At 37.7% G+C, this 22384-nt stretch overlaps 2 protein-coding genes across 2 annotated transcripts in view; one reads left to right on the forward strand and one right to left on the reverse strand.

Moving 5' to 3' along the window:
• LOC147550878 (S-adenosyl-L-methionine-dependent methyltransferases superfamily protein) overlaps window positions 1-8839 on the reverse strand; it is a 31853-nt gene extending 23014 nt beyond the window's left edge. Inside the window, exon 1 of the mRNA XM_086667822.1 lies at window positions 8772-8839. The gene's annotated coding sequence lies outside the window, so the exon portion shown is untranslated. The remainder of the gene's footprint in view (window positions 1-8771) is intronic.
• Window positions 8840-13029: 4190 nt separating this feature from the next.
• Window positions 13030-13455, forward strand: LOC147550879 (uncharacterized). The gene has a single exon (XM_086668507.1). It carries the CDS (start codon window positions 13030-13032, stop codon window positions 13453-13455), a length of 426 nt encoding a protein of 141 aa, XP_086524633.1.
• Window positions 13456-22384: the final 8929 nt, after the last annotated feature.

Consider the following 22384-nt stretch of genomic DNA (forward strand, 5'->3'; position numbering starts at 1 on the left):
ATAACTCATATCAAACCCAAATACACATCCCAATGTGCAATCCGGGCCCAACTCTTATCTCTAAGATTTCCTATTTTCTTCTAAACCCTCTTTTGCCCTCCTATATATATCCAACAACTCTAACAAATCACATCTTTCTCTCTCAAAAATCTGATTTACTTTCTCTCTCCAAAATCTGTTTCCACCTTCTTATCTCTCTACCTAAATCGAACCCAAAACCCTATTTTCCACCTTCTTCTCTCTACAGTCATCATCTCTTCAATCATCATCTTCGTTTTCACCTTTCTCTCTCTAATATTTTCATCATCTTCGTTCAGTCATCACCTACAGACACAAACCGAGATACAAACCCTCTTCTTCATTCATCATATCTATTCATCTTCTCCAGCCATCAACTTGTTCGAATCACCATCTTCTTCTCCTATAAATCCAGGTAACTGTTGATGATGAAACTCTTTTTTATGAGATTGTATGCTTTTGTTCATCCTTCTCATGTAAAGCTTAGTTTCTGAAGTGTCCGTACAGTTCTTTCGCTGTCCGTACATCTTTTTTGTTTCTGTTATAACTTTAACGTTTGTGTTAACATTTACAAAAATTTCTGAACATTTGGTTACATGTTACAAGTACTTTATCATGTGTTAACACATTTGTTTCATAGCTATTGAATTAGCAGTTTGACCAACATTTGATAGAATGATCAGACATTGCTTCTTGGACCACCTGATTATACCACATATTCGAAGCATTCAGTAGAATGTTATCCATCATTTTCACATAATTTCACACATTTCATTAAATTATACCACATTCTCATTGATAACTGAACATTCATAGGCATGTCCAGACATTCTCCCTGGTGCCGCGACATTACACTAGATGTTCATACATTTGTTAACCTGTTAAGACAATTGATGATACTTTCATAACCTTTTATTCAATTTTGCAGTATGGAAACTGAAAAGTCACTTTCTACATCTCAAAATAATGACAAGAAGTTAGTATGTGACTCATGGGGCGACGTATTTACGGAGATTGGGCAAATATTCCCTGGTGGTGTCAAAGCTTTTCGACACGCTCTTGGTCGTTATACCATTGCAACCAAGAACAACTACAAATATATCAAGAATGAACCATGTCGTGTGACTGCCGTTTGTTCCAAACCCGGATGTAATTGGAGAGTCCACGGGGTTGCACCATTGGGATGTAAATCCGTGTTTCTTTTGAAAGAATACGAACCGATACACGATTGTCTCGATGTTGTTCTCAAACCTGCGGATCCCAAACTCTCTAGTAAACTTGTTGGCAGCCTAATGGATGACGACATCAGAAAACACCCAAATTGGAGTACTGCTGAAGTTAAAGAAAAGTTTCAAGACGATTACGGTGTTGAGTTGAGCTATTACTTTTCTTACGGTGGTAAGAAGGTAGCCATGGACAAAGTATTTGGGCAGGAGGGTGATTCCTATGCAAAGTTGAAGTGGTACGTAGATTCTTTGGCGACTACTAATCCCAATAGCATAATTGATTTGCAAATCGAACCCACTACCAATAGATTTGTCCGAGTTTTTATTGCGCTTCACGCATCTATCCTTGGGTTTCAACACTGTCGTCCCGTGATCTATATTGATGGAACATTCGCCAAAACACGTTTTAATGGCTGCATTTTAGCTGCGGTTACCAAGGATGGAAACGACGGTATGTTTTCATTTTCACATCGTACGTTAACATTCTAATGTTCCTGCCAACACTTGACAAAATTTTAAGAACATGATCTACAATGTCGCTACATCCAGTGAGATGATGCGTCATTTATTGGTGTCACTGAACATTACCACGTATGTTTAGACATTTGATCATTTGCTAATCACTATTGCTTTATGAATCAACAGCACTAATTTTGTATTATTATTTTTTTTAGGTCTTTTCCCCATTGCTTACGCAGTTGTGGACATTGAGAATGATCATAATTGGGATTGGTTTCTGCAAAATTTGAAATTAGTGGTGGATCCGATCAAACGTTACACCTTTATTTCGGATAGACATGCTGGAATTCTAAAAGGCGTGAAGAATGTTTTTCCCACCGCTCACCACTCATTCTGTGTTTGGCACTTACGATGTAATCTAAACTTGAGAATACGTAACGGGGCGCGCCAGTCACGTTATTTTCAAAGTCTTATGTTTACGGCGGCACGTGCATTACCCGAGAGCGAGTATCACGCAACCATTGAACAAATGGTTGAGATGGGTGGAACCAATGTGGAGAGGTTTTTCCAATCCCTTAATCCGAAATCATGGGCAGATTCCTTTTTCCCCGGAGATAGGTATTTTGTTTACTCATTTTCAGTTGAAATGTTGAAACACCATGAACCTTGTTACCGGCACACTTTAAGTTTACCCAGTAATTTTTTCACATTTAATCATAGCTTCTGTTATGAAAGGACATTTAGTGTACGGTTGGAACACAACATGATTCAATATAAGCATTCCGTAAAATGTTGTGACGGACGTTATAATGTTGTCTTACAGGTATGGCGCCATCACTTCCCAACTGTCTGAGAGCTTCAACAACATGGTAAAGAAAGCCCGCGTTCTCCCTATTACAGCATTGTTGGATGCCATAAGACAGAAGATTATGAACAAGATGAGAAAGCATAGAGACGCCGCTATTGGATGGAATACATTTCTTTGCCCATCCATTAACTTGGAGCAACAAGCGAAATACAAAGTTGCGGAGACTTGGAGATACGTCGAGGCAGCCCCACTTATTTATGAAGTATATTCGACTCCACGCCATTCCGTAAATCTTGGTACTCTCACATGCTCTTGTCGGCGTTGGCAAGTAGATTCGCTTCCGTGTCAACATGCAATGTTATGCATCAACAAGACTCGGGGTGATAGTACATGTTTTTACGATCCAGTCTGGACGGTTGAGGCTTACAGAAACACATAAACATTGTGTTTACCCCGTTCCAAATTATGACGAACCCTATACTTTTGATCCATTAACCAAGACTCTTCCTCCACTAGTTAAAAGGGCACCAGGGAGACCACGTACAACACGGTTGCAGAGTTCCGGAGATGTTACCAGGAGGAAAAGAATATGTCGCAGGTGCAACCAACCCTCTTATCACAACAGTGCAACATGTCGGGCCCAACTGTAGTTCTCATTTTTCTAAATGCTTCAACATCAACGATATGTCTCAACATGTTACAGACTGTCTGTACATTGTGTTGAATGTTTTAGAAAAATCTTTTGGTATTTAGTACATATTTTGTTCTCTTGTGAAAATGTTATAACATTCTACAAAATGTTTAGTGAATGAATCCTTAGATGTCTTACTATTATTTACAATGTGTCAACATTATGGATTTTTTTGAATACATTCGTATTAATGAAGAAACATTATTACATATTTCTCAAACATTTATCAATTTGTCCCAGCACTGAAAGGAATGTTCTAACATATCTGTGTATGTTCTTCCCTGAAACAAACTCTAAAGGGACAATGCATGTTACACATGTTGTTGAAGAAAAATAATAATATATTCAAATTTACTTCATATTGTTTTAACATAAACATCTCATCCAAAATCATTGTATGTTGTTAACATCCCAAAATAATTTACAAACCATATTTGTTTGTAATCTAATCAAGAATGAAGTCGTTTCGGGTTTAGTGATATGAACATAACCCGTTACCTGAACAACTACTTTATTTTTGATTAAAAAAGATCATTTACAAAAAAAACATACACAGGGGAAACTACTTCAAGCTCGGGCCATCCTCCAAGATATCGTATTCTCTTTCAAAATGTTGTGGGTTAGCTTGGCCCTCTTCCTTTGTGCCAGGGATGCCCAATCTGGGTTTTCTGTACGCTGTTTGGGTCCTTTTGTCGTGCAGTCTGCCACGAGCTCTTCAATTTTCAAAATGACAAACAGACCGCAATCCGGGCTGTTCAAGACACAAACGAAATGTTAAAGCATAACCAATAATGTTTCTACAGTCACAGACAATTCTGAAACATAATGTTAAATGAGACTAAATTATTAATAACTACGTGTGTTTTTATCAAATTTCTAAAAACATATAAGTTTTTGTTCCAACATTTCCCGGAATGTTTGAACAATTTGAAACTAATTAAAACATGCATCATAATGTTGGAACAAATAAAGAGTGAGAACACTTACTTTTCTCCCTGAGTAGGGAATTCTGGCTCCCCAACGACATCTGCATATTTTTGTTGGGTTCCAAACATTGTGAACCCAACTTCTTCCATTACATCCTCGACATATGCCGCGTACTCCCTGGCATTTTCGTAACAGTCCTTGGCCTTCTTCTTGTCAAATGACATTGAATCATAATGGGTCCACCTATGGAGAAATACATTGTATATCAATAGTGTCCAGTGCCCCCCCTTGCTGCGTCCCCCGTTGTTGGTTGGCAGATTGGTGCACACACAAACAATATCTCCGGTTTCCCAGCATTATTACTCAACGTGCGATTGAGCATATGTTCGATTGAAGATTGGTTGACCTCCGACTTTATCATTGTCTGTCGAACAAACAAAAAGTTATCAAAATGTTCACTCATATAAAAGATGACGATAGGAAAACATTCTAATCTCTTCACTTACGTAGATCTCTGATGGGAGGCAAAGCACACACTTTTCTTTCAATTCCTTGTGATTAGTGACGAAGGAACTGGCCCAGTTGATTATCTGTGAATCGCATTCTAGATTCATCATCAACATGTCGAGCTGCTTTCCACATATGTCGTTTATCCCGTCACTAAACCACACTTTAGTACTGGAAAATGTGGAAAAAACAGTGTCACCTTTTATAATGATAGGACATATCAGCCAATGCTAGAACATTACAGTAAGCTAAAATTAATGTTACAACACAAACAAGAATGTCCAAACATTATTGTCAGTGCATGAACATTACAGTAACCTACTCGTACCTTTGGTCACTTTTCCTGAGGAATTCTTCCATCAGACCCTTTTCATCTTCCTTGACATTCTTCCAGACTGGGCTTCTTCTCCAGTTTCCAAGCTTCTTAACTTTCTCCTCTTCTGACTTTCCGGCTACCAACTCTATAATGTCCTCTACATTGATTGTTTTCTTTTTCTCGAGTTGCTTGCCTTTCTCGGTCAAAGTTCGGGTTCTTGGCTGAGTTTTTACCCTCTTTACAAGAGAGTTTTGTTTATTTTTCTCTTTCGTTTGAACAACTTCAGCCATTTCAACCTGTGGCTTATTTACAAAATCGTCTTCCGAAGAACTTTCATTCTCCACGATCTCGTAGTTTTCATATTCTTTGGCCACTTCACAAACCTCTGAAAAGAAAGTTGAAGGCCAAGTCAGCTGAAAGTCTAGTTCTTCCGTCTCTTTTTCACCTACATTCAAAACACTTGCAAATATCTTTTCACCTGTCCCCCACCACCACACGTTTAACTAGTCAACATTCGATAGAAAACCAAATCTTAACAAAAAGCATTCTCCAATTCTTGATCAATATATATAAACGTTATCACGGATGTTCCAACATTTTACGTATTTATGCGGAGAAGAACACTTACTTGTTTGTTTCTTATTTATTACTTAGCCGACCACTCTACTGTCGTTCGTGGTAAAAGACAGTCTTCAATTGTCGTGGTAAAAGACATCTTGGGAGTACGATAGAACTCTTTTACTTACCGTTTATCAAAAAACTTGTAACGATGGCCGAACAATTTATGTTCATACCAATCATCTGACAAGTAAGTAAGAATTTCAGAGAAGATAGATTGATTGCACACAAGTTAATACGTTGCTTAAAAGAAATAAACTATAAATAAAACCAACTTAAATCTAAAAAAAGACAATATTCATTACTTTTATAACAGTATCTCAAATGTTGAAGCATTCTGGTATTTGCTCCAACATTTCCAACTTCTTATCAAGCAAAAACAGGAATGTCAACAGAAGTAAAGAATTGCGTGAGCATTTACTCACTTGACCCAGCAACTTGGCTCTCTTTCTGCTCCTGGTTTTGCCCCTCCCCTGAAGTTTGACCCTTTTCCAACTCATCAGAAATTGCCTTCTTACCCTTATTGTCTATTTCTGCTCCTTCAGTTTGGGCTTCGGCATCACTTTCTTTTTCGTTGCGGGCTTGTACGTTTACTTGTTCCGCATTTTTTGGGGCTACTTCCTGCTCCACTATCTTCTCTCCACTCTCCACCTCTTGTCTAACCTCCCCACCCTCCACCTCCTCTCCAACACTCACCAAATCTCTACCAACCTCGTCTCTAACATCCACCTCCCCTCCGACACCAAAATCAAATTCCAATACATCATTTTTCTCTCCTCTCTCTCTCTTCATCCTCTCCACCTCCTCTTTTAATACTTCTCTCTCTCTCTTAACCATCTCACACTCTCTCTTAACCAACAAATTCTCTTCTCTCAACCTCTCCACTTCCTCCTTCAACTTTTCTACTTCCTCCTCATTCATCCCCTCCACCACCCTCTCCGTGAACTTTAACAACTCTTCCTCTTCCACAGACTCCGCCACCAACTCTACCTTCACCTACAAGAAGGGATATATATGGTTATTATCTCAACACTTCTTAAAAAAATACATGCATTTAATTAAATGTTCCAACATTCATGCAAATGTTCCAACATTTCATAAAATGTCACTCAAACATCAGTTATGTTAGAACATTAATTCAAATCACCGAGACATTATAAGAAATGTTAAAACAAATTACCTGCTCTTCTGTAATGCTTTCCAGCTCTTCTTCCAGTCCTTTAAGGAAGAATGGCTCGATCATCCATCGAGCTATTCTAGGACTGACCCCTACTTCTCCAACCAGGTCCTCATGGATCCTGGTGTGCATGCAATACCAGTACTGCAAAGAAATTAAACACTCTTAGGTCAGTACTGTTTTTCTTTATCACCATAAGAAATGGAAACACATTTTATAAAATGCCCAAACATTCTCCAAAATGTTTTAGCATTAGATAAGCCCCCAAAAAGAATGATGAAACATTTAAAAGAATGTCAGAGCAAACTAATTTGACTTTTATCACTATAAGAAATTATGAAACATTTAAGTGCATGGTTATGAATACTTACGGGGAGAAGAGTCAGGCATCCTGAAGCTTTTGCCGGGTCTTCCGAGTGCTTGTTTATTCTCTCCATCATGTAGGAGTGAATAGCTCTCGCCCATGAAACTCTTTTCATCATTCTCTCCGTTTGGAGATTGTGATAAAAACTCCCGACAACCGAGGAGCCGGCAGCGGAAGCAAACAGGAATGTGGCTGCCATGTACATAATCCAGAGCTTCAAGAACTCAATGGCCGGAGCCTTTGTTCTTGCAGCCACATGCAAAGCCTTTTCGATGCTGGGGCCGCCAAAAGATAAAGCCTTTCCCTCTACCATACAGTCTCTGAAGTACTTGGTCAGAAACTCGTCCTTTGTGGCATCTAGGGTGACATTGGTTGGGAATGCTTCATATATTTGTCCTTCCATTGGGACTCCCAACAGCAAAGCAACATCTCCGGGAGTGAACTGAATCATCTTCCCTCCGATGTTGAAGGCTTGGCTCTGTTTGTCGAAGCAATAGAGCAGATCGTAGATGGCTTTGTTAGGCTTCTCGATAACATTCTCCTTTCGGAAAGTAATACTGGTCACTGCCTTAAACAAGGGCCCGAAGGGTGAAGCAAACAACATCTTTTTTTGCTCTTCAGTAATGTCGTTCTGCAATTCCCTCGCCACCTTATAAACTGCTTTCAAATTACATTTGTAATTGAAAGCAGCTTTCTTCTTCTGCTCTTTAGCCTCGGTATGTTTGGGCTCCTCCGTCGGCACTCTAGCCTTCGATGTAAACCCACGGTGCTTCACAGAAACAATAACAGAAATGTCAGGGCATTCAACAAAATGGTCAACAGTAAACTGAATGCTTCATCACAATAAGTAATGGCAGATCATTTTTTAATGTGTCTACACAATAAGCATAGGCCAATGGTCTACACAATAATGACAGATCAATAACTGAAGCAACATTTTACAGAATGTCAACACACTAACAAATATGCATAAAAATTATAAGAAATGTGAGAACACAAACATTAATTACAGGACATTGTAAAAAAAATTTATACAATAACACACCTTTGCTTGTTGGGGGCTGGCAACTTTCTTGCCTTTTTTTGCTTGGCCCAGCATTTGATGGCTCTTCAGCAGGTCTCTTCCTGGGGCTAGCCCTCACAGGAGTCTGTTGTTTCTTATCAGCACCATCTCCTTTCTTGGTGTTTGTTTTAACCATCTTGTTTTATGTCTGCAAAAGTTCTTATGTTTCAAACAAACACAAAGACAAACAAACGCAGAATGTATCTACACAACCAAAATGTATAAACATATACTAAATTTTTTTTCACAACCATGAATGTTAAAAAAAAAAACATTCTGTTAATCAACAACCCATAAATCTTGATCAAATGACTAAATTTCTCCACAAAAACATAAATGTTAAAACAACCCTAACCTAGAAACTTGATGTAGTATCATAAACACCCAAATGACCTTTATGTGTAGATGCATGCTTTCGAAATCACTAACAACTATCAAAATGTCTAAACATAATCCAACATTTCTTCAACACAACCCACAATGCTAAACCAAATCATGCCCTTCATAAACAAAGACAGACCCCCAAAAAACAAAGACAAAGTACTAAATGTCTCCACAGAAACCTAACTTTCGGATCACAACCCTAAATGTTAAAACAAAACTAACCTAGAAGCTTGATGAAGAACCATAAACACCAAATGGTTCCGAAATCACAAAACAACAACCAAAATGTTTTAACACAATCTTTAGAGCAGCTTAACCCTAATATTTTTTCGAAAAACAACCCAAAATGATTTATCACAGACTATACATCAGACTACAAAACTTGAAATCATAAACTCTAATTGTTTGAAAACTCCCCCAATTTTTCAAACACCCCTAAAACTGTACCAAAACCCACAGATGTGAAACGAGAAACCCCAAAAATGTTCCAGCAATCCTAATAATTTACCAACAACAGAGAGAGGATCAAGAGTTAGAGGAAGAACAGAGATGTACCTGTTTTTGAAAGAGAGAGAAATCGAGAGAGAGGCTTGAGATTCGTTGAAACAGAGCGAAATAGAGAGAAAAAAGAGTAGATCCGGTTGCTTAAATAGGTTTGGTTGAGAGAGATTCGGCGGTAACGTTTCGAATCAAAGAGGGTTTAATGGCTGGAGATTGTTTCGCTTGAAAAAGAGAAAGAGAGAGATAGAGATGGACCGGTTTTCTGGTTTTGATCGAGATAGAGAGGAGAGATAGAGAGGAGAGATAGTGAGCAATCGGTTGAATGAAGAGAGAGAGAGAGAGATGGAGAGGTTTGTGTCTCACCGGTTTGAAGAGAGGAGAGAGAGCGCGCGGAGTCCGAGAGAGAAGAGAGTAAGGCTGACATGAGTGATGAGAGGGTTGTGTCTAATCAAGTCATTTTTGCTTTTTTTGGGCGGGAAATGAGTGAGGGAGAGGAGAGGTAACCATTTCATTTGTAGGGATAGAGAGGTAAAATCACTTTTTGGGTTTTTTTTTAGATAATATTCCCTATTGGGTTGGATTTGGTATTTGGGCTCCTTTTTTGGGCCTTAGATTTATCCTCTCTTGAATTCTAGTATCATATTTAAATTATTATCTCTTTTAACGTGCTTAAAGTTTCAAAATTAATCGTACTTCGGTTAGTTTGATCATTGTTAAAGTGTTTAATTGTCTTATTTTCCAAAAATTGAAGATTGATTTCTAACAATTTTTGAGTTATCAAAAGAGGGATAATAGTTTGAATTAGATATTAGATTCGAATATGATTGTTAGTGGTGAATTCCAATATCCTAGATTTACCAACTTATAGTTTTCCTCATAAATTTATTTTGTGTTCTAAGTTTCAATTTTTAGTTTTCCAACATCTTCTCAAAATCAACTATTTTCTCTCCTAGTTTATTAGTTAGTTTTAGGTTTAGACTTAATTCCGAACAAATCCTCGTGGGATCGACTTCGTAATACATACCATATTCACATACGGTTCGTGCACTTGCGAGTTTTAATTTTGCTAATTAGCCTATTAATTAGGTTAACTAGATTTCAAATCAAGTTTTTGGCGCCGCTGACGGGGACGCGTTTTTAGGAATTGTTTCTAAATTTGGAATTGATTTTTAAACTAATAGTTTAGGATTTTATTAGCTTTAAAAATAAAATTATTTTGTGTCTAGTTTTTGTTTAGGAGCTTTCTAAATTCTGGTTATTTGTGATTGTTTCAGATTTAGCAAGAGGTGAAAAGAAAAGAAGCCTCGGATTCAAACACTTGAAGAAAGAGTGGTCCGAGTCGTCTGCAAAGGTCGTCGTCCGTCTGAAATGGGAGGTAACTTTTCTGATCACCCACGAATCCCCTGTCAGTGGGTAATTGTGTGAATTCATGTGCTTAATTGTTTTGCCGAACTGTTTAGTGTTAGCATTCTAGTAAGGGCACGAACCCAGTTACAAGATAGGAGTCGGATTTCATCACCGAACTCTTGCCCAATTAGGAAACAACATACGCGATCCTAAGCCTCGTAAAAAAATTAAAATCTGATTTAGACAGTGACCCTAGGGTATCGAGCTCATAGGAACTTCATAAACAACTCTAGAACTCGAGTTTTATCTGGGCATTCTCAGAGGAAAACGTGTTAGTCAATTCTTGTCAAAATGGCCGCCTCGAGAAGAGGAAACGTTGTCGAAGGAAGACGGTTATTTTCAGCTTTCATAGCTGGCTGTCTTCCTGGAGAATTGTTTACCGTCTACTTTGATCGAGTAACCCTTATAACAATCATAGTTCAAGTGTTGTGGCGAAGTAGGAGCTGTCTAGATTACTAGGCAAATCAGACAAGCCATTCACTAAATCTACGTCTAGTAACTTGTTGCTAGATTCTGTTTAGGTTGCTTGATTGTGTTTGTTTCCTTAGGATCTTCGTAGTGAATCCTTGGTTTTCGGAAAAAAAAAATATTCCCTTCTCTATCCGTGTCAGTTTATGCCACCTAGACCTCGTGATCACTTAGGTCGTTTCATTAAAAGAGATCAAGGATGTGAATTTGTTGAAGTAATGGGTGAGAACATAGATCAACGTATGATTGAGAATGCTCCACTAACCCTAAGAGAGTACATGTACCCCACAAGGACTAGTCGGTCGTATATTCAGTTGCCTGTCACCGCAACTCATTTTGAGCTAAAACCGGGTATGATCCAAATGTTGCCTATTTTTCGCGGTGCGGAAAATGAGAATCCCTATCACCATATTAGGGAATTTGAGGAGATTTGTTCAACCATGAAATATAGAGATATGTCCGAGGATGAGTTAAAACTGAGTTTGTTTCCCTTCTCTCTGAAAGAGAAAGCTAAATCTTGGTTGCACGCTTTGCAACCCGAGTCGATCAGTCATTGGGAAGAGTTAACCACAACTTTTCTTCAACCCTAAACACAAAACCGCTACCATTAGGCAAAATCTTGCAGGTTTTGTGTAGCAAGATGGAGAGTCCCTTAGTAGTTATTTAGAGAAGTTTAACGACCTCCTCTTACAATGCCCTCACCATGGTTTTGAGAAAATACGATTAGCCCAGATTCTCTATGATGGACTAGATTATCAAACTAAAACCATGGTTGAGTCATTCTGCAATGGTGGATTTGTGAATAAAACAGCGGAAGAGGCAATGGAGTACCTCTATGATGTGGCAGAAAAATCTCACCAATGGGAACCCTTTAAAGAGCCTAGGAGAACTGTAGCTAACAAGGGGGCATATACCATATAGAATCCCATCCAGCTTTTGTTGATTTAGCAAAAAGATTAGAGGCCGTTGAAATAGGTAAACAAAAGTCTTTTGTCGAGTCTAGGGGCACACCAAATCAGGTTATGTGTAGGAAATGAACCAGTAAGTTACCCATGTTCGGTTTGTGGAGATCCTACACACACGGGTAACTGATGCACCTTATTCTTTAGTGAACATGAACAAGCCAATGCTCTTTATCAAAATCAAAGGTATGAGAACAAACAAAGGTTTGATCCATTCTCTAACACCTGCAACCCAGGGTGGAGAAAGCATCCTAATTTCTCATGGTCCAACGGACAAACTCATATCACTCAATCTGAGAATATTCTTACTCCTCCTGGTTTTCCTAAAGAACCAACGGTGCAAAACCCTCCTATTTAAACAAAAGTTGTTGTCTTTAGAGGAATCTCCATCATTACTCGCCCAGAGTAATGCTCGGTTCCAAGAAACAACAACTCAGATGATGAACTCCCAAGCTCAGTCCATTCTAAAGTTAGAGGCACAAATAGGTCAATTGGCAAATACACTAAGTGCGAGGGAACCAGGTAAAATTCCCTAGCCAACCTCAACCAAACCCAAAAGGAGTGTTTGAACCTAACTCTTCTAAGACAAAAGAACAAGTACAAGCGATCTTTACACTTAGGAATGGAAAAGTTATAGGTGATGAGGAGGAAGAACCTGAAAAGCGTAAAACTACTACCACCTCACCCACCAAGGATCTAATAGATAGTGACCCACCTCCTGAGTGTATAGACATGAGTTCACTTGAGAGGACCCGTACCATTTCAGCTCCTTTTCCTGAGAGGTTAGTTGCGGATAGAAAGGGTACAAATGCCAAATTGATAGATATTCTCAAAGAAGTAAAAAATTAGCATTTCATTACTCGATGCAATCAAGCAGATTCCTGCTTATGCAAAACTCCTAAAGGAATTGTGTACTCATAAGCGTAAGCCACAAGTACACAAGAAGGTTTTTCTAACTGAGAATGTCAGCTCCATCATTAAAGAGCAGAAACTCCCTCTTAAGTATAAAGACCCTGGTAGCCCGATACTTCCCTGCACTATAGGAGATCATCACATAGAACGTGCTTTACTTGATTTGGGTGCCAGTGTCAACCTTTTGCCTAACACAGTATATTTACAGCTAGGACTAGGGGATGAAACCCACATTTGTAATGCTTCAATTAGCTGATCGTTCTGTAAGACGTCCACGTGGTATTGTTGAGGATGTATTAATTACAGTGGGTGATCTCATTTTTCCTGTTGATTTCATAGTCTTAGATACTGAGCCAGTCGAAAATGTCAATAGCCAAATCCCAATTATCTTAGGTCGGCCATTCCTTGCCACGTCAAATGCAATCACTTTTTGTAGAAGTGGGTTGTTGAGGATGTCATTTGGTAGCATGCAAGTCGAATTAAACATTTTCAATGCTGGACTGCACCCATCTAATCCTGACGAATTTGATGAGGTAGACCTAATTGAGTTGTTAATTCAAGATTTTCTACCAACCACATTATCTCAAGATCCACTAGAGCTCCTTTTGGCTTACTTTGAGTCAGCTGCTAAGGAAGAAGATGTCTAGGAAGTAAATGTTATGTTAGAATCAACGCCAATTGTAGATCACCTCAAGTGGAAAGCCAAACATGAACCTTTAGAAGTCAAACCATTAGTAACTAACTCATTGTTAGAGAAAGAACAAAGAAAAAAGTGAAACTGAAAGGAGAGAGACAATATAGTAATGGATCTTGCCTGGGAGACATTAACAACTATATTAGAACACTAGGAAACTTTTAGAGAGAGAAAGAGACAATGGTATTATGAGATTGGAAGATTTGGGACATGGATCCAAATCATGCATCAGATCTCGTTAAGCTGCAGCTTGCAGGAAAAGCTTTATCCTTTTGGTCCTTAAGTTTCTTTCACCAAATTATGAGAATCCGTTATATCCAATGTCTGTCATCTTTAGTGTATTGCCAAACTTAGTGATCCTATCATCATCTAAGTTTGGGAATTGCTCATTCACTCTGAGAGTCTCACTTAAACTGTTATATCATTACATAGACGTGAGACTAGACCTCATTGGATATTTCACATTCTGGGTTGACCCGCAGATTTTCCGATTACTATTTTATGGGGAGTCACTAAACCAGAATCCAGTAGGTCTACAGAAATTTTTCTTTTCTTTGAGCCATCATGGCCTGGCTGAAGACGATAAACTTAGCGCTAACTGAGAGGCAACCCATACACTTGGTAGGTTTTGGGGCACCAGTATCTGGTAATATCCTTCCTTTCACCCTTCTATTTGTTTTAACATCTCTCTTTGTTCAGTTTTAGAACATTGAGGACAATGTTCGGTTTAAGTTTGGGGATGGGGGAACAAAAATTTGTCCCTTATTTCAAAATGCAAGAGGGTTCAAAATTAAAAAATTTTGAGTCGATAAAATTAGGTGAGGCTAGTTGAGGAACTTTAGCTTATTAATAGCTCTAGATCTTAGTTGTTATACTATCCTTGTCCAAAAATTTTGCCACGAATTTCGAGTCTTAAGGATATTTGTTACCTAGCCATATGAGTACTACATAAGTGACGAATTAGCATTACTAAGAGAACTAGACTAATCATTAGTGGAGACTTAACCCAGTGAGGATTTCTGAGCCTTTTATGTCCTTCGAGTGATCTCTTCTGATTAACTCCGAGTAGAATGAAGAGCTACTCAACCTCGCAATTTTTAGAAAAACTCATTTGATCTCGTGAGTTTAAATTCTTCAGCCACTGAGGGTGCCATCAGGAATGCGAATAAACCTCATTCTTGTAGTCTGAGAAACTAGATAAACAATACCATAGTAGAGGATAAAAGATCATATCACCATACCACTTCAAAAAAAAATCTGAGAGGAAGACAATCAATAAAGGAAAAGGAAGAAGCAGTAAAGATCTTCGATTAAAAGATTGTTGAAAAAAATAAAAAGTTACAACCACAAGTAGATGAAAAAGAATACATTTTCAAAGGAGTAAAGTTCCGATGATATCAAAGAGTCTATATCCTCAGAAACCCAAAAATTCCATTTCGACATCATATCTATTACCTCTAGGACGGTACTGTTAGATAGTTAATCAGGTGAGAAGATGAGTGAGCTTCCCCATCCTTAGTAAAGTGGTTGGATTCCTTCAATGAGATCGTCTCTCTGAAATTTTAGTCCTTCTTAAAATCATGTGTTGAGTCCATTTCCATACTCATACTCACACATGCGAGTAAACCATTCCGAGTGACTTTTATTTCTAAGTGTATGTCCGTGAGGCTGAAGTCGAGGCGAAATGTATTGGGAAAGGGATTGAAGTTTTGTTTTCTCAGAACAGAAATGATACTCATATGGCCTAGCAACAGACACTTCGAGTCTAGATTACTAGTGAGAAAGTTTTAGTACTTGAATAGTGTCTCAAACTTTGATCTTCTTCTATTAGCTTTCTAAAGTCTGACGTTGGGTGAACTAGTTCTATTTTGACTGCTCTTAAAATCTAAATAGTTTGAACCCTATTGTATTTTGAAATATGAATTTTGTGGGTATATTCACTGGAAACCCTCACGAGACACAACTCGTCCACTAGGGGAAACCTAGGGTTTAACGGCTTGTTGCACATGCTAAGTGCAATCGCGATGCCTGCGAAAGTGAGTTAGGATTTTTATTTTCTTAGTATAGTATTTTTCTGTTTTGCTCGAGGACTAGCAAAATTTACGTCTGGGGATGTTTCATGAGTACGTGAAGTACTCCTTTCTCAAACTGTATTTTATAGTCTTTACGTGTTAATTTTGGTGGAATAGATTACGTTACATGGTTTTTGCAGGAAACTCCCAAATTACAATGACTTTGTTAATTAGAAGAAGTTGCGAGTGCCTTGGAATATATAAAAGATTGAAGGATTGACTAAAGGTTAATATAGGGGGCAAGTTGCAATCAGCCAGACTATAGGGGGCAAGCCAAAAAGTTACAAGGACTAAAATCTGAAAGATGCAATTTCATGAGTACAATCACGTGGGCTGTACACAGTACACTTTCTATCACTTCTTTTATTACCAATGAAGGATGATGTCATCCTTTTAAATAGGCGGTTACTGTGAGGGATTGAGATTGGGCAGAGCGCCTATAGCAAGAAATTTAACTGCCCGTAGCAGTTCCCATCCGAGAATTCTCAAATTCCATTCGGTTCCCTATTGCAAGTCGGCGGGAGATTATTTGGGCAGTTTCTAATTAATTAAGTTTTGCCCACCTATAAAAGGACCAAGAAGTCAAGAGTACAAGACACAACTCCACACCAACATTGAATGCAACTTTAGAGGAGCAATACAAGAGAGCCATTAGCTTCTTTTGGAGTCTAATTTTTGGGAGATTCTTGAGCTACAATTGAAGACAAATTTTGGAAAAAGACGGGAGCGACGGGCTTCATCAAATATCAATTTGGTTTTATCTTTTTCTCTCTTCTCTTTTACTTGTCTATTATTAATTGAACCATGTATTTAATATCCGTGGGTTTCTAACTCTTCCACTAGGATAGAGGATGAAACCCTAACAAGAGTATTTGAATTTTAATATCATATTTATATTGTTATCTCTTTTAATGTGCTTAAAGTTTCAAAACTAATCGTACTTCAGTTAGTCTAATAAACTAACAACTTGGATTTGAATCGCAATATATTTTAAGTGAAGTGGGTTATGGGTTTTGATCATTGTTAAAGTGTTTAATTGTCTTATTTTTCGAAAATTGAAGATTGATTTCTAATAATTTTTGAGTTATCAAAAGAGGGATAATAGTTTGAATTAGATATTAGATTCGAATATGATTGTTAGTGGTGAATTCTAATATCCTGGATTTACCAACTTGTAGTTTTCCTCATAAATTTATTTTGTTTTCTAAGTTTCAATTTTTAGTTTTCCAACATCTTCGCAAAATCAACTATTCTCTCTCCTAGTTTATTAGTTAGTTTTAGGTTTAGACTTAATTCCGAACAAATCCTCGTGGGATCGACTTCGTAATATGATGGGCCTAAAAGGTTACACCTAAAATAGGTATACACCCGCAAGTGCACGGGTGTCAAGTTGTAATATTTCCGGAAAGACCGGTTCGTTCCTCAGAGACTAGTTAAACTTATTCTAAAATTAGGAAGTAATAAGATTTTATAATGATTTGGTTTTGGTTTTGAAATGAATAAAATATTAAAATAAAATTACGGAAAGAAAATAAATACAAATGATACAAGGAACTCAAATGGGGAAGATCCTAGAGTTTCTGAATTCACCACATAAAATCATTTTTAAGAACAAATATTTAGACAAATTAAATCACTTTCTTTTTATAACTCAGAATTTTGGATAATGAACTATCCTAATTCCGAGAGATGTTTTCGTTAAAACTCGATAATCAATACAAATGTAATTGTTTTATTTCGAAAACATAAATCTCTAAACTGCTGTCTATCAATTAATAAATATGCATCGTCAAATGATTTAACCTAAGCACGATGTATCAAATCAAAAAGCATAGATAGTGAAAAGAAGACCGATTTAACAAACTAAAACAAATTAAGCTTTAAGGTATAATCAAAGAAATCAATTAAAAATATGTTTCTAAAAGATCGAATATGACTTCATCCTAGCCCTAGATTAAAGAAAATTAGCTACTTATGCTGAAAGAGATAAATACTTAAACATATGTAAGTAAGAGAGTAAAGAGAATTAACTTTTCTTGCTGCTTTTGAACCGAACAGACCCTAAGGGAAGCGTTTTCCTTCTATTTTTACGATTTTCCAGGAAAACAGACCAAACAGACCCTAAGGGAAGTCGATTTTTTCGTCTTTTCGGAAATAATTTCCCTGTGTGAAATTTTTTCCCCAATGTTTTTCTCTCTTGCTTTCTACTGTTTCTGTTTTAAACTTCTTCTAGTCCCTCTCTCTAATACAACTATGAATAATTAAACTCCAGAGAAACAAAAATGAAGAAGAAATAAATATGTTTCAATTGATTCTTTATCTCTCTCTCTACAAATTGTCCACTTTCTCTTTCTCTCTCTAAAAAAACAAATAACAGAGAAGTAACAACTAAGATGATGCTATGTTTTATCCTTCCCTCCTGATTCTCCATTATCTTCTTTGTAGATTTATTTCTAAAAATCTGTCAATTCTTTCTCTCGGTTTTAATCTCTTCGATCCTCTCTCTAGAAAATAACTACTCCCTCTCTCTGAAAATCTCTTTCTCTCTCTAAAATATTGACAGCACCAATCTTTTAAGTACCTCCAGCTATCTCTCTCGGATCTCTTTCTAAAAGTCGCACACAATCTGCAACTTTCTTTCTCCATCCTTCACCGGTTCTCTGTTCACTATATATTGGGAGAGATTTGAAAATCCCTCTCTCAAACTGTTTTGAATTAGTAGAGAGAAGAAGAATATCGCTCAATTCTTTCCTTAATCAGAGAGAAAATCTCTTTATCTCTCTAACTATATCTAACTCTTTCTCTGTTTATGAAAGTTCTCTCCTTTTCTTCAATCACCCTTTCTCCCTCTGTTATTTTATTTCAAGAGAAAGAAATCTCTCTCTCTAGATAGTGAAGACGAGAGAAAGGGAAATAAACATTCCTCTTAATATGGAACCAGCCAACCGTTAAGTGCTGGTTCAAGAAATAGGAGCGATTCCGTGTAGCGCGTGAGGATGGAAGTGATGCACCGCGCCTCCTTTCTTAATGACAAGTGTCTGAGAATGATAGATACCGTTAGATTTAGTTGATTGGTTGGTAGGAACATGGGAGCATCTTGCATCCGGGGTATGCAAACAACGACTGATGAAACTAGTCCCGAAATACCCGAATGTGTACCGAGAATTTCGAATTCCCGCTCTGAATTAGCGCCATGTGTCCTCAATCTAATATTTGGTCAACTCTCTTTGACCCAATCTTTGACCTAGTCTATCTTTCTCGCCCGGACTCCGATTTGACTTCAGTTTTCGCCTCTAGGTTCACCATGAACTCTTCTTTCACCCGAGCATCAACAATGACCATAATGCACAAATGACGAAAATGCTCCTAATGTGTCTTTCTCCCATTTTTTTAACCGTTTTTCGCACCAAACTCCTTAGAAGACACCTGTGTAAGAGAAACAAGTAATTCATCAGAGTAACGGCTCGAATTGGACTAACTAGTCCGAGTTAAGAGATTCAGATGGGACATTTTCATGTCTCATCAAACATCCCCAAACTTAGATTTTGCTAGTCCTCGAGCAAAATAGAAAGATAAAACTAAACCGATTTCACCACTTTCGTAGGGAATCACGATTGCACTTAGCACGTGCAACAAGCCGTTAAACCTCTAGGTTACCCAAGAGGACGAGTTTTGTCTCGTGAGGGTTTGCAGTGAATATACCCACAAAATTCCAAAATCCCAAAAATGCAGAAGGGTTCAAATATGATGTGGACTAAAAATATTTATCCAGTAGACTTTCGAAAGTTAATAGAAATGTAATCCAAGTCGACCAAACCATACAAACGCTAAAAATCCCTTTACTAGTAATCAAGACTCGAAGTGCACGTGACCAGCCAATATGAGCATCATTTCGGTTCTGAACAAACAAGACCTCGATTACTTTCTCAACACATTTCGCCTCGACTACTGCCTCACGGTCATACATTCAAAAATTAAAGTCACTCAAAAATGATTCACTTAATGTGTGAGTATGAGTATGGAGGAAAACTCCACACATTACAAAAGGCGGACTAAATTTTTCATAAACGACTGATCTCATAGAAAGGAAACAACCACTAATACGGAATGGGGAAGCTAACCAACTCTTCTCACCTGATCTACTTTCTAACAATGCTTCCTAGAGGTCGATAGACTAAGGATGAACTAGAACTCCTGAGAACTCGACGTCTTCAAATCTTCAAGAACTACTTTGGGATAAACACTTAAACACAAACAAACACTTTTTCTTCTTCGATTTTTCTTTTTCTTTTCTTTTTTTCTTTTTTTTTTTCTTTTTTTTTTCTTTTTTTTCCCAGTACACTAGTATTATACTCAAAATACAAATACTTTCTTTACATTATTCTTTCCTTGGTAATATTCTCTTCCTTTTGCTTCATGCCTTAATTCTCAGGGTTCTAATGGTGGAGCGAGTTTCTATCCTCCTCTAGTCGACACTGTTTTCAAGTTTCCTAGGCTACAAGAGTAAGGTTTGCATTCCTGATGACGTCCCTAGTGGTTGTGAAATTTGAACTCAAGAGATCGAATGAGCGCTTTTAGCATTACTAGGTTGAGTAGCTCTTCACTCTACTCGGAGTTAGCGCAGAAGAGATCACTCGAAGCACAAGAAAGGCTCAGAATCTCCCATAGGTTAAGTCTCCACTAATGATCGATTAAGTTCTCTCAGAAAAGTCAACTCTTCACCTATCTAACACTCACATGGCTAGTGCACAGACAACTTCAAGACTCAAAATTCGTGGAAAAATCTTTAGCAAAAGTGTAGTACAACCAACTAGACTTATAACTATTAACAAGCAAAAACAACTAGACTCACGTTTTCAATCCAAAAATTAAAAATTTTGAACCTTTTTGAAATTTTGAAATAAGGACTTAGCAAAGATTTCCATCTCCTATCCCCAAACTTAAACCAAACATTGTCCTCAATATTCTAAAGACTATGCAAAAAATAACAGGGTGAAGGGAAAGATATTACCTGATTCCAACGTCCTAACCGTGGGGTGCCTCCCAGAAAGCGCTAAGTTTAACGTCTTCAGCCAGACGAAACAGATGACTCGAAAAAATAGAAAGAATTATACCTACTGGATTACAAAAGTGTAACTAACTGTAAACCAATAATCGATACATCTGTGGGTCCACCCAAAACACAAAGTTTTCAGTGAATGATAGTCTCACATTTTTGTAACTTGGTGATAGTGTAAGTGAGACTATCAAGAAAGAAGGGCAATCCCCAAACTTAGACGACAATAAGGTCGTTAAGTTTGGCACCGCACTAGAGAGAGTACAAACCAGATCGAATGGGTCTTCATATGGATGATCGACAGAGGGAGTGAGTGCTTCAAAATCTACACATGGTTTTGAGGGACAAAATACAAAGCAATCTAGAGGACTAGCAATGACACCCAGACTTAAACTAGGGTTCTCAAAAACAGGTACTTTGGGTTCCTTCAATGGAGAAATCCTGCTATCAGACTCACAGTCCCTAGAAGTCGAGTTAGACAGTACTTCTATAATTTCTTTTATCATGTTATCATCGGTGTCCCTAGAGAACTCTAAATCTTCGGCTAGGTCAGGCGAGTCAATGTTCTCATTTAGCAAATTGGCCAACCAAGATTCATCATCCTCAGTTGGGAGTTTCAGCTTCTCATCATCTTCAACTCTAGCAACCTCTTCATTTTGTTCTGAAAGGATTTCAAACTCAGCACACTGAGAAGATATTTCAATATTGGGCTCTACTGTTTCTGAGATTTTGGGCTCAATAACGATGTTTTCGGGAGAACTATAGTCCTTTAAAATTGTAACCTCATCATCATACACAGGGTGTTGTGTATTGTACTCTATATTATCCTGGTAATCCTCTTCTATAATACTAGTTCTCCTATTGAGCATTTCTTGTATAGTTCTGCACATATTGTCAGTCTTTTGTTTGAAAGTCTGACAACTTTTTTGAAGATCACTCATAGTTTCGGCCAACGAAGATGATGATAAAGATGGAGAGTCAACAGTTTCAACGTTATCCCGTTGATGTTGAGACAAGTTTAAAGCATAAGACTCTTCATTAATCCTCCTTAACATACTCATAGTTTCGACCAACGAAGATGATGCTAAAGATGGAGAGTCAACAGTTTCACCTTTACCCCATTGAGGTTGAGACACGTGTGGCGTATAAGACTCTCCATTACTCCTAGCTAGCATACTCATAGTTTCGTGCAATAAAGAGGAAGAGTTAACAGTTTCACCGTTACCCCTTTGAGGTTGAGATACGTGTGAAGCATAAAACTCTTCGTTATAATGCATGTAAGAGTCATTAGTTTCAATGTTATCCCATTGAGGTTGGGACACATTTGGACCATAAGACTCTCTACTATAATGCATGTAAGATGATCTATCAGGATATCTATAATGTGGTTCATAACCTTCTTGAGGTTGATAATAATCCCTGTGACCATCATTATGCACATTGTATCTAGGATGACTAACACAATTCTGACCATTTGCTAAATACCACCATGGTAGATTTGAAGAACTCTCATCCCTTCTGTCATTATTTTGGGACCATGATCTATCCATCTATCATTCAATCAATATTATTATTATTATTTTGTTTTTAAATCGAAAACCGGGGAAGCACTACGAAGATCCTAGAAGGAAAACAACCACAATCAAGCTGACTCAACCAAGCAACCTATACAAAATCTAGACGACTGACAGGTTGGTCAATTTCACTTAAAAGTCTAGACAACTCCTATATTGTAACAAATCCTGAATTATAAT

The sequence above is a fragment of the Eschscholzia californica genome, unplaced genomic scaffold (genome assembly GCF_041429995.1).
Source record: "Eschscholzia californica isolate CP2 unplaced genomic scaffold, dmEscCali1.0.p SCAF_3, whole genome shotgun sequence".
Taxonomy (NCBI): domain Eukaryota; kingdom Viridiplantae; phylum Streptophyta; class Magnoliopsida; order Ranunculales; family Papaveraceae; genus Eschscholzia; species Eschscholzia californica.